This window comes from Haliotis rubra, unplaced genomic scaffold (assembly GCF_003918875.1).
Source record: "Haliotis rubra isolate DU_JTF1 unplaced genomic scaffold, ASM391887v1 Scf834, whole genome shotgun sequence".
NCBI lineage: Eukaryota > Metazoa > Mollusca > Gastropoda > Lepetellida > Haliotidae > Haliotis > Haliotis rubra.
Window position 1 is genome coordinate 327,018 of NW_025767562.1, and position 13,700 is coordinate 340,717.

At 39.1% G+C, this 13,700-nt stretch overlaps 1 protein-coding gene across 1 annotated transcript; it reads right to left on the minus strand.

The window, feature by feature from the left end:
• Positions 1 to 558: 558 nt before the first annotated feature.
• On the minus strand, positions 559 to 13,133 carry LOC124262386. The gene is made up of 6 exons (XM_046696866.1): positions 12,556 to 13,133; positions 8,558 to 8,642; positions 7,361 to 7,566; positions 5,606 to 5,691; positions 2,677 to 2,866; positions 559 to 958 (listed from the first exon to the last, which is right to left on the minus strand). The coding sequence occupies exons 1-6, from the start codon at positions 12,859 to 12,861 to the stop codon at positions 776 to 778; spliced, it is 1,056 nt and encodes a 351-aa protein (XP_046552822.1). The 5' UTR covers positions 12,862 to 13,133; the 3' UTR covers positions 559 to 775.
• Positions 13,134 to 13,700: the final 567 nt, after the last annotated feature.

Genomic DNA, 13,700 nt, shown 5'->3' on the forward strand with positions numbered 1-13,700 from the left:
AAACTATTTGGAGATAAAATCACTTGATGTCCAGGAATAATAGAAATTCATGGAGAAAGATGGAGTAGTGGATGCTTTTGTGTCTTTATGATAATACTGGCTATTTATATAAAGTGCCTGTTTCCACGCATTCGTGCATGATCAAAGCGATAACACATTATTACTCGGATAACCCAAGCTGCCTGTGAAACGCTATAAGGTTAACAGTTAACAGATGTATTCCACCGGGTACCCATTCACTGCTGGGTGAACAGATGCGATTCATGAACTCATTTGCCTAAGGTGAGACCACATGTGTCACGTGTGCTTCGTTGTGAGACTGGACTGAAATCCTAGAAACTCTCAGGAATCAGGCTGCCAAACACGGTCACTCATTAAAGGACTGTCCACGACCAATGATTCCTTTCTTCAACTGTTAGACCTAGGCCGTATGCACAGAACCACACACAACCACCGCATATGCTGTTCTATTACAAAATAGGCTTAAAATACCATGGTTGACGACAATGGAAGAAGCAAATGCATTTCCATGAATGATGTATACATTTATTACCTTAAACGTGAATGTGAAAATTTTAAAATAAAACACAAAAAAGCACGTGAGTAGTACAAAAGCCGAAACTAGGCTATCTAGCCAGTCCGCTAGCTTGTTACCCACTGTATCTTCACGTCATAGCTGAAAGAAGACATGTCACATCTGTTACTCCGTTGGTCGCCCACACTGATGTACTTGTCCAAGTGCTTTTCATGTTTGTCAACACATGTTTTTTAGCCATCATTTTGTATCTCTCTTTGCGCAGAGATCATGAGGCTGTTGCCCAGGGCCAGCTGACGATAAGGCCCCCAAGGTGATGTTCGCCGCTGAGACGAGGCCGTCACCAGAAACATAGAAATCTTCTATAATCTCCCCCGGGTACTCGTCCGTGACGTTGCGTATGCTTTTCCCATCTACAGTAATCTGCAAGGAAACAAGAGGATCATCCGTGAATATCCACGGTTTCATTCTTATGTCATAAATATCACGGGCCCTTTAGCTAGACCAGCTTCGTTTGGAGCCGGTGTCATAAATACTATGGACCCTTTACCTACAACAGCTTCGTTTGGAGCCGGTGTCATAAATATCATAGGACCTTTAGCCAGACCAGCTTCGTTTGGAGCCGGTGTCATAAATACCATGTACCCTTTACCTACAATAGCTTCGTTTGGAGCCGGTGTCATAAATACCATAGGCCTTTTAGCTAGACCAGCTTCGTTCGGAGCCGGTGTCATAAATACCATGTACCCTTTACCTACAATAGCTTCGTTTGGAGCCGGTGTCATAAATACCATAGGCCTTTTAGCTAGATCAGCTTCGTTTGGAGCCGGTGTCATAAATACCATGCGTCCATTAGCTAGAACAGCATTGGTTATCAAGGAAAAATAAAAAATATATATTTCATAATTGTTGCTATGCATGTTGCTGGTGGGCGTGGTGGGCGAGCTGGCTAAGGCACCAGGCTGAAGAACCAGCGAGGTGGGAGGTGCCGGCATCGAGCCGACCTGTGGCCGGGTGTAAAAACCTTGGAGTCAACTTTGTGTGCAGACTCTTTTAGTGTTGTCACAACCCCTAGTGTACAGTACACAATCCTGTGCACTTACAAGAACCCACGAATCCGTTGTTAAATGATCAGATGGTGGCCACATGAATACGTGCAAACACCTAGTTGCGGGTACAGCAACGTACAGTATATGTGGACAAAGTACTGTGACTTTGTGTCCCAGTCCACCCAGCTGTGAATGGGTACCTTGTAAGGATGGGAAAGTCACATGAACCTGGTGTGCTTAGTGGTTGCAAGAGTTGCATACTCCCCAGGGAGTTGAGATTGAAAATACGCTGTACCGTTGAGATTGACATCCAGTGCTCGAGGGAAAAACATAGCACTTAGAGCATGCATGTAGATGGGATGGTCTATATCGCTATATAAATACCCATATGATAATCATAACGTTTAGACCAATGATCGCCCGGATCGAACTAGATTCAGATTATTACTCTTGCTTTGTCACCACCCTACCTGAGCTGGGAGATTTCGCCTCCCAGGCATAAACCTGGGTCATATTCCCACAGTAACGTAACATGGCAGGCTCTCGTACAAGTGTAGCCGACCTACTTCACACATCCATATGGAAAATGATGTTGGAAGAAAGGACAATGCTTCTAAACAGAATAACTATTTGTCATTGTGTGGTTAGCGAGTCATGTACGGTCGTTACAGTTATCTACGAGGGTTCACAGCAAAAAAACGAAAAAAACTTGACATGTTGAATGGTATACAGTCGATACATCTTTTAACTGTTGATCAGACATGATGTCGAGACATGTGAAGATCCGGGTTAGAATTGGTCTTCAGTAGCCCATGCTTGTCGTAACAGGCAACTAACTAGATCGGGTGGTCAGGCTCGCTGACTTGCATGACATTTATCATCGTATCCCAGTTCCATAGATCAATGCCGACGCTGCTATCACTGGATTGTGTGGTCCAGACTATTTTGATTTACTGGAGTATTGCTGAGTGCGGCTTTAAACAACTAACCTACCAACCAACAGATGTCCACCTATCTAATACATGGTAGAAAATAATAATTACAACTTGGATGTAAATTTGATATGAAGACCTATGGCAAACAACAACATACCATGTACATTCCTTTGTCCAGTCGTATCTCCACCAGAGACTCGGTACCCACTGTCATTGGGACCGGCGTTATTGTGGTGCCAGATCCCCAAACACCCGCGAAACGTGAGCCAAATACCACCGTGTTGTCATCCAGTCTGAAGTCGATATGACACAGAATATTGGGCCCACTCAGAAAGTCCATGTGTACTCTAAAGAAAGGTAAAATGTAATGTAAACACAGGAAAATGCCCACCATCACCACCATTTAAACTAAGGTTCTTGAGACGCATTTAGAAGAGGTGTTATCATTTAAACTGTTAAAAGAATTATTACCATGCTAAAATATGTTTGAAAGATTATTTTATGAAATAATTGCATTGCATTGTTTACATTGTTTCTGGTCTGCCGAAACAATGCGTACGTGACAATATAGTTTAACTCATTCACATTATAAGTTGTGTGCTTCTTCTGAGGGTAATACGGTCTGATGTACACGTCTGTGTAGAAGTGTTACCCGAGCCAGTTTATAACGTATGTATATTAAATGTACAAGCTATCATTTTATGTTATTTTGAAGATCGATAAGCTCGATACCGACTATATGACATATGAACAAAATGGCGTCTGCTTCTCGACTGGATATTTAAACTCAGTGAAACATACTATCTGACAAGCTTAGAACTGCTATAAAAATGGTTAAATGTATAAGTGGAGTGTGCAAACGATGCAAGGTATAAAATGGTTTAAATGAAGCTGTGAAAGTCGGTAAAATATATGTGTACATACAGAACTCAAAACAGCTAATCGAACGGTTTTCGATTGTATGATTGTATGCAAAGTCGGTTTATCTCCGTTCTACCGAAAAGGCCACAGCTCTTTGAAAACGGTGCTTTCTCAGAACGCTAATATTGCCTGGGATGGCGGACCATCTGTCAGGGACAGTACCGAAGAAGGAGCACGGGAAAAACACAACCAATATTAATAATAATAAATGCATATTTATAATGCGCCTATTCAACATTATAAGGCATGCTCAAAGCGCCACGGAACAGCTACACTATTATGACCACGGATGACACAAGCTGTCTGTGAGGCGCGAGAAGGTTAAAGTCACATGACGTATCCCACCGGGTACCCATTTTCAGATGGGTGAACAGAGGCAATTTTCAACAAACCCACTTGCCTAAGGTAACACCACACGTATTACATGTACTTCGTTGTGGGGCAGGGCTAGAAACCCTCAAGGGTCAAGCTGCCAAACATAGGGATTCTCCGCGCCCAACGTTGCTTTACTTCAGCTGATTTGTGACCTGACCTCTATGCACAAGACCACACACCACCACTCAACTTCAAAATTTAATTCTTAAACTTTCCTTATGTTCATCTCTCGTGGATGAAAGTGTCACAGGGACTCATATGGTTTGTACAGCATTTCATATTCATGCCTAAAATGCACAGCGAATCCATATCTTTCCCATGGTTGATAATCTGTTGCTCTAATATCGAACTTAAAACACTTTTATGGCTTACCAGCAGTCATTGTTAGATACATCGATGCACAGACTTTGGTCGGAAAGCTAGGATTTGTGTGTAAATGCAGGCTACATTTGAGGCACAAGTTGCTTCAGATACCTGGAAGTAATTCTATTTCGACTAAATCAGAGTCGACCATGCTTAGTTATCATTGTAAAATAGTGTAACTCTTCGTCTATTTCGTGTCCCCAGGAACTATTCTACCATATGCAGATACTTGTCGTTTCTCTTTTGTTGACGTTATCGGACATCTGTGCAACTAGTTAGGCCGTTACCTAAGGCTATATACTATATCAGCAAATCGATGTAGGACATATTATTTACACGCCGTCAGTAGAACTGTTTCCTTTCTTGCAGTTCCTGATTCTTAAACGAGAATAAGCTCAGACACTCATTTGCTGTTATAGTCTTAGTGTAATCGTACCGATGAATTTCACTTTAAACAAAAACGTAAATCAAATAAAGTGAAATTAGAAGTACGAATCCTCATGATTTTACCTTGCCAATTGAACATATAAATCTCAGAATTTTATTCAACTCAGGATAACAGTTTTTTAACAAACGATCACAGTTTCAAATCGCTATTGTTGTTTTGTATTACAAGGGGGTATGCACATTAAATGAAACACCGAGAAGAAGTAGGGTTGGTCTAAGTTAACGCTCATCACGTACTGCACGTGCATTTGTACCACTGTTCCAATTACTGCGTTTACTCCCTTGTAATACAAACCAATAAATAGCGATTTGAATCTATGATCGTCTGTTAAACAACTTTTATCCTAAGTTGAATAAAATTCTGAAATGTATATGTTTAATTGGCAAGGTAAAATTATGAGGATTCGCAATCTTAATTTCACTTTATTTGATTCACTTTTTTGTTTAAAGTGGAATTCATCGGTACTTTTTCACTGCAAACAGACTATGGTATACATGTATATATTGTTATGTATGGTATTGACTTGTCATGCACATGACGGACAGTGTCACTACAATGTTTAAAATAGTGTCACCACAAATAGAGCACGTCTTCGTCACACTGAGATCTAACTGTTTGCATATTTGGTGACTCATGCTTCATCATTAAACACCATTGCTGACTCCGGGAACAAAGACATGTTAAACAACACAGAAAACAAATACAGTAGTGTTTTTGAAATCCATAGTCGCAATATGTAAACAGTATGACTGCAGCCTGGAAACCATCGACCAGAAAAACTGGAAACTGATAGTGTGACTGCAGCAAGCCATCAAGTCACTAGATCTGAACACTCTCTGTGTCGCTTGCACGTGTTGCTGCTGACCAACTCTCATATGCAATACCCACGGGGTCATATACACAACAATAAAATGTAAAATATTTTGCTATGTAATCACAACTATTGTTTCAATTATGAATGTGAATTATTGGACGTTACTTTTTTTTCGCCGTCGGTGTGACGTGTAATGCCACTTTGAAACTCTTCGAATCACCACAAGGCAAGTCCAGGGCGAAGTCGATGTTCTGTAATTATCAAAAGAGAATGCATACATTTCTCCTCAAAGCTCGACAATTTCTGTATCCCTGTCAACACTATATATACATACGATAACTAACCATGTTATATATTCAAACGAATAATACTACGCTATGTGTGCATTATAAAAAGTAACTAAGAAGTCATATATGTAGAGAAATGTTTAATCATATAATAATACTAACTGGCAAGAAATATTTATTTATAATTTAGCCTGGTGTTTACTTAACGTTAACACACATATTGGTATTGAGAGCGTAAATAGAAGCAAAGTTTTATGTTTGAATTCTGTGTTTCATAATTTCAGAGGGAATTCTAGAAACATTTTCCCAACTATTTTTTCAAACAATCTACATTCATTTGCGTATTTGAAAAAAAAATACATGGCAGGGAAATAATAATTCTTATTATTTATACAAGATATCTCTCTACAACGTCAGAATAATGTCATGTCCCTAGATACTGTTTACATGACATCTATGCATACATTTATATTGCCAATGCAAATAGACGCTGCTTCATGTATGTATGATATAGTACGTACATGTGCGGCTGTGTTCTGTCTGACTTCTACGTTAGTGGGTTGGTTGTCAAAAGGAATTCATATTAAACATTACTTCTCACTCACTATTCCTTTTCTCTGGTGTTCATGTACAGTTACACGTTATTGGCTTATCAGTTCCAGGACCTACCAGGGTCTACTTCTGCTGGTTCATCTCAGGCCTATTTTGAGGTGATTCTAGATATGTGCTCTTTGGGTCATTGTTGGGTCTTAGTAAATTCTTAGACTCGTGAAGATCCGGGGTAGAAGAGGTCTTCAGCAACCCATGCTTGCCACAAAAGGCGACTATGCTTGTCGTAAGAGGCGACTAACGGGATCGGGTGGTCAGGCTCGCTGACTTGGTTGACACATATCATCAGTTCCGAATTGCGCAGATCGATGCTCATGCTGTTGATCATTGGATTGTCTGGTCCAGACTCGATTATTTACAGACCGCCGCCATATAGCTGGAATATTGCTGAGTGCGGTGTAAAACTAAACTCACTCACACACTAGTAAATTCTTACGTTTAAATCTGGTCGATGTTATTGGGTCAATCTCACCTATCTTTGTTTCACTATCCTTATTGGTACTCTCTTATATTTCATACTCTGTATGGTGATGTAACTTCAGTCGTTGGCAATATATAGCCTGCTTTTATATTGTGTTGTCCTCTATAATAAAAATGTTTTAGATTTAATTGCTAGTTTTACATTTATATCTGTGATGTTCTAGTTGTTCTACTGTCCTCTGTTGACAGGATTTTATAATCTATCATTACTTATTGTTAATCTATAACTTGTTTTAGTCACGATATGGCTGAAATATTGCCTAAGTGACTATAAGTTTTAACTCACTCACTCACTCGTTGGCAATATATAGACTGCTTTTATATTGTGTTGTCCACTATAGTTAAAATGTTTTAGATTAAATTACTGGTTTTACGTTTCTATCTCTAATAATCTAGTTATTTTACTGTCGTTCGTCGACAGGTGTTTGTAATTTAATTCCATTTATTATCAATATATAACTCTTTAAGTCACGATATGGCTGGAATATTGCCGATGTGACGATAAATCTTAATTCACTCACTCATACTCTGTACCACATCTTACCGGGTTGTCCCAAATGTACTGAGCACACGGGCCGACAAAACCGTCCCAATTTCCTGTTGACTGGCAAACTCTGCTATGTTCAGCAGAGCACATCAGGAAGTTGTCGCTGCAAGTGTATACTGCCACCGCTCCTTCGTACACACCATCATAATGCATCGCAGCATTGGCAACAGTAGGTGGAGCATCGCAGCCCTGAAACTCTGCAACTTCAGAATGCAATCATGTAACACTGATTTTACACAGCAATTTCGACACGATCTGGATTTTATCTCCGCGTTTAACTTGTATTAATCATGACTAATGCCTTTGTAATTCGGCAAGCCATAGCATGACATAGCAAGTCTCAAACATCATGTACACTCCGCCGAGGTCCTCCCTATATGCCAGGAAGGGTAACAGAGGTACCATCTGTTTACGTCTTGGTGTGACGCGGCCAGGGATGAAACCACCCTTCGGCACTTGCTCATGCTGTGTTATAGATAAAATGGATGGAATTATCATTAAAACGCCCGCATGTTATCAGATATGAGCAGGCCACTGTAACTTGATAATGCCCCCAAATTGATTGACGACGGGCCATTATCATGCCCGTTGTTAGCTGACGTCATAAGCAGCTTATCTCGTGATGTTCAATCACCTACGGCTCGTTTGAACTTGCGTTCAATATTGACGATATTTCTGACTCACATTCGTCACATGTACCTGTACCATTATGTACTTTCTTGCCGGTGCCAACCTAAACAGTTGTACCATAAATTACAGCATGCAGCCATGAAAACGTCGACTGGAACTCTAACGTTGTTGAGCATTACAAAAAAATGGCAGATTAGTATAGGCAAAAGTCAAGGTCGAATGTCGTCACTCTCGATAGTGACGTCATCTGTTTCCATATTTGTAAAAGTGTGTCAGTGACCTCCGTCATTTGTTAGCAGTAAATGCTTCTAAACCGATACCGTTGTTTCTGTTTATTTTATCAAACATTCCATCCATTTAAGCTATAATAAAGGTAACCCTATTTTTCAGGACATTATCATTTGCAGAAGCAATCAGTCTTTTCAGTTAATGAATGACCTCGGGCTTCTGTAAATGATAATGCCCTGAATAATAGCGTTACCCTCATATCATTTCAGTGCAAGCGAATATGTCTCAGCAAAGGAAAATATATAATAGACCAAAGTGTTACAGCCAATGGCATACCTGTTTCACATGATGCACGTCCCAGTCGATCTAGCTGACATCTGGAAGTCGGACAAGAAGTCTCTGAGCACGCACCAGCGAGTGACTGTTAAAGCAATAAATTCATATGAATATGTGTTTCCAATACACATGGGGGGTGATTAGGATAGCCTAGTGTTTATCGACCGTCTCGGGTACGCTTTCATACATGGGTACAATGTGTGAAGTCAATTTCTAGAGTCTTTTGCCGTTATATTGTTGGAATATTGCCCAAAGCGGCTTAAAACCATACTAATTCACTCACACATATGCACATGACAAATCAGCTGGATGGTCTGCTCAATCATGTGACATGACAAGTAGCTCTCGAAGTTGATTATTTCACTATAATTAATGTATGGGGCTAAATTCTTATGTGACTCTGGATGGTCGTTTTGCTTGTCAATCAGCCACATTTTAAAGACAGATATGGAACCGGACATAATCAAAGTGGATCGTATATCAATCCAAATGCCAAAGACAGTCATGATTATTGGCCAAAACAGACTCAACTCGGAATAATAGGCCAAAATAGTGTGACACTATCAATTCAGTGAGTGAGTTTAAAATTATCGTCGCATCGGCAATATTTCAGCCATATCGTGACGAGAACAATTAATTTTATACACAGAAATTAATGGTAATTTGTAAAAACCTGCCAACGAAGGACAGTAAAATAACTAGATTATCACAGATTCGAATTTAAAACTAGTAATTAAATCTAAAACAATTTAACTATAGATGACAATAGAAGGTAAAACCAGGCTATATACTGCCAACAACTGAAGGTAGATGACCATATTAGGGACCATGGGGACAAACAGTGCATTTGCTTCATGCATGGACCCTAGCTGGATTTACACCATCCCTTCTGCCGTTAGCGGTTTAGACACATTTAGCCATATATTAAAAACACACATATTCTACGATTAAAAATGTTGGATTGAGTTAAATTGACTTTGAAAGTATTTGGACTTACGTACCCTCTCAGGAGGACAATCATTTTACAATACTTCAGCCCCTTTGAGGGTACAGCCACTAACAATCTCAGATACTAATCTAAACTACCAATAATAATATATTTATATATAGTTCATCCCTGAAGACACACCAGGTGTTCATGTGAAAATCTGCCCTTATCAGTGGTTTTGTTGCACCTATTTACCCTTTAGAGTACCCAATAAAATAACCCACCTGCACCCGAGATGTCGAGAAATGTATCCGAGATGTAGAACAAAACAAAAACAGATGATTTAGTTGTTCATTTAAAACATATATTGATCAGTTGAGATCACAACCTTGGTTACAAATGACGACACAGTGCTTATGTCAACAGTAAATCGTAAAGAATGTTTCATAAAACAGAACGCACTTTGCATGACCTCCATTGTCTGTTTGTTCATGAAACTGTCAAGTAAGTAAGTCAAACACAAATCTAACACATTTTTGTTCTACCCCAAGTGTAACTTTGTCCTTGACTAAAACATCATTGATCTGTATTTGGTCCAAGACATTAATCATTTTTTGTTTGAGGTACTTACCGACAGCTTCAAAATATACAGAGAGGAAAACGTAAATAATGTATTGTATATGAAGGAAAACCTCTGTCCATGGGTCTCTCAAAGTAAAGTTGGTTGGTGTTTAACGCCACTCTCAGCAATATTCCAGCAATATGACGGGGTTTATAAATAAGCAAGCCTGGACCAGACCATCCAGTGACCAACAGCGTCAGTATCGATCTACGCAATTGGGACACGACAAGCATGGGTTGCTAAAGACCAATTCTAACCCAGATCTGATGTAACGTTATTGAATAATCTAGCACTGTTTATCAAAGAAGAATTATGTATCCGATTGTCACTACTGTAATAACAAATCTTTACCATGCATCTCTAAAATACGAAAATAAAATGATCTGATCCGTACTTTCTGCTCACTACTCTCGTAAGTCAAGAAAAACAAAGTGCAACATTTTCTACATGCCTGATGTTTTTCCAAATTGAATAAGATTGAATAATATTTACTGATTTTTTAGTTATGCCCTGAAAGCAGAACGTAGAAGCCATACGAATTTCTGCGGGCCACTACAGTCCGATGACATAAACAGCAAGAAATACCTATACCAAAATGAATTTAATGATATTTTGTTCTTTAGAAGTGTCACAAATGATTATCACTACTAAGTGAGCCTTGTGTTTTTTGCAGATATGAATTATTGAGAAGCCAACATTATATTAAAATTACCTGGAACCAGACTACTCCAAGCAAAAGTAGAAAATACGATCAAATATAGCGTCAGGGCAAAACGCTATCCGGTCTTGTCTATCCTCAGAAACAAATTCTGTTTGGTGTAAAGGGAACCATGGCTCTGAGAATTATATGCATGGATGACTGAAAATCAGTGAAGACACCAGGTGATCGCGAAAAGTGTAAGGGTACGCACCTCTTGCCTCACTACATAAATACCATTAACTTCGTGGATACAAAATGCAGACAACAGGCAAAGAGAATATAATGAATACTATTACCCACAAAACTGTACAACACACAAAAAAAGAAATCTTATTTTTTCATAACTTTTTGTTGACTTTAAAATAAAACAAACAATATATAAAGTACGTGAAAACGTCACTGCTACAGGTTTAGACACATTTAGCCATGTATTAAAAACACACATATTCTACGATTAAAAATGTTGGATTGAGTTAAATTGACTTTGAATGTTTTGGGACTTACGTACCCTCTCAGGAGGACAATCATTTTACAATACTTCAACCCCCTTTGAGGGTACAGCCACTAACAATCTCAGATACTACTCTAAACTACCAATAATAAAATATTTATCTATAATTCATCCCTGAAGAGACACCAGGTGTTCATGTGAAAATCTGCCCTGATCAGTGGTTTTGTTGCACCGATTAACCCTTTAGAGTACCCAATAAAATAACCCACCTGCACCCGAGATGTCGAGAAATGTATCCGAGATGAAGAACAAAACAAAAACAGATGATTTAGTTGTTCATTTAAAACATATATTGATCAGTTGAGATCACAACCTTGGTTACAAATGACGACACTGTACTTATGTCAATAGCGAATGGAAAAAAATGTTTCTTAAAACAGAATGCAGACACAACAAGCATGGGTTGCTAAAGACCAATTCTAACCCAGATATTCGCGGGTCGATCATCTAATGTAACGTTATTGAATAATCTAGCACTGTTTATCAAAGAAGAATTTTGTATCCGATTGTCGCTACTGTAATAACAAATCTTTACCATGCATCTCTAAAATACGAAAATGAAATGATCTGATCCGTACTTTCTGCTCACTACTCTCGTAAGTCAAGAAAAACAAAGTGCAACATTTTTCTACATGCCTGATGTTTTTCCAAATTGAATAAGATTGAATAATATTTACTGATTTTTTAGTTATGCCCTGAAAGCAGAACGTAGAAGCCATACGAATTTCTGCGGGCCACTACAGTCCGATGACATAAACAGCAAGAAATACCTATACCAAAATGAATTTAATGATATTTTGTTCTTTAGAAGTGTCACAAATGATTATCACTACTAAGTGAGCCTTGTGTTTTTTCAGATATGAATTATTGAGAAGCCAACATTATATTAAAATTACCTGGAACCAGACTACTCCAAGCAAAAGTAGAAAATACGATCAAATATAGCGTCAGGGCAAAACGCTATCCGGTCTTGTCTATCCTCAGAAACAAATTCTGTTTGGTGTAAAGGGAACCATGGCTCTGAGAATTATATGCATGGATGACTGAAAGGATGATCACCAGGTGGTCGCGAAAGGTGTAAGGGTACGCACGTCTAGCCCCACTACATAAATACCATTAATTTTGTGAATACAAAAGCAGCAGATATAGCTCAGATATGGAATTAAAGTGTTCTGTTCTGTTGTTTTGCATTTAAAAACATCACCGCCAGACTGTCTAACTTCTGACATAATCGTACCTTCGGCCAGTAGCTGATGTCGCTGTAGAGAAATCCTGGTTGGCTTGTGATGGCCACATGGTCGCTGCTGTTGCTGTTGAGTCCACAGGTGCGAGTCCTGGTCTCAAAGTTGAAGGACAAGCAGACTGATGACATCAGACATTCTGAGGCACAGGAATAGACGGACGGTGACTTCACTGTCCTAAATACGTAATGTTCCATATGTGAATCTACCTCCAGAACAGAAGATGCGTCGAAGCAAGTGCCACAGCAGCTTAATCCTACACAAAATAGGACCAGGCCTCCGGTGAAAAGTGTAAAATGCATCTTCCTGATTAAAAACCTAGGAGACTGGTAAGGGGGAGGTATAAGTATTTGACGTTGACGAGCTGAAACCTTTATCCGCCATACTCTTCAGATATTTAAGGTGGTAGCTTGTTACTTCTGCAGCTAACTAGAAACGTAATCAGATCGACATATGCCCATCCTTGTACTAGTTTGCCTTTAAATAACACCATGAACAAATTCCAATTCTGTCTATCCTTGGTTTAAACAGCCCAATACCACGCCCCTTTTAGTAAAAGAGTTTTTAGCCAATATTTCTTGTTTCACTCCTATAACAATACACCTTGGCAATTTGTTATTTTATGTATAGGTCCATACCAGATCCCATCGCCGAAAGCAAGTAAGTAAGAATTGATTCATATAGGAATACAGTCGACACAAAAACTCATATCCTGCAGCAGCTACAATGATTCATTGTCACAAGGATCAATACGGAACTGATGCTAATTGAACAGCTCCATTTACTTCCGACGTCATGAAAAGCTTCGGTTGTCACAGAATAAAAGCTAATTACACTAACCATACACTCGTGGAAACAGGGCGTGGTGTGTAATATATGGCAATATTGTTTTTCCAAACATGACATTCCTTGCCATCTCAACGCATATTGTGTTGGCCAACCAGAATTTATGACAATGGAATCGGCAATTTATATTTGATCTTATGACTCGGGTACAAGCCTCCTTCTAGTTCGAGCAATGTAGATGGCGATATTCTGTATTGTTTTTGGTAATAATGGAATCGACTCTATTGTTTTGGAACCGATTTCTATTGTGCTCATTATGTATGTGAGTGGGTATGGTTTGAACAATATTCCAGCA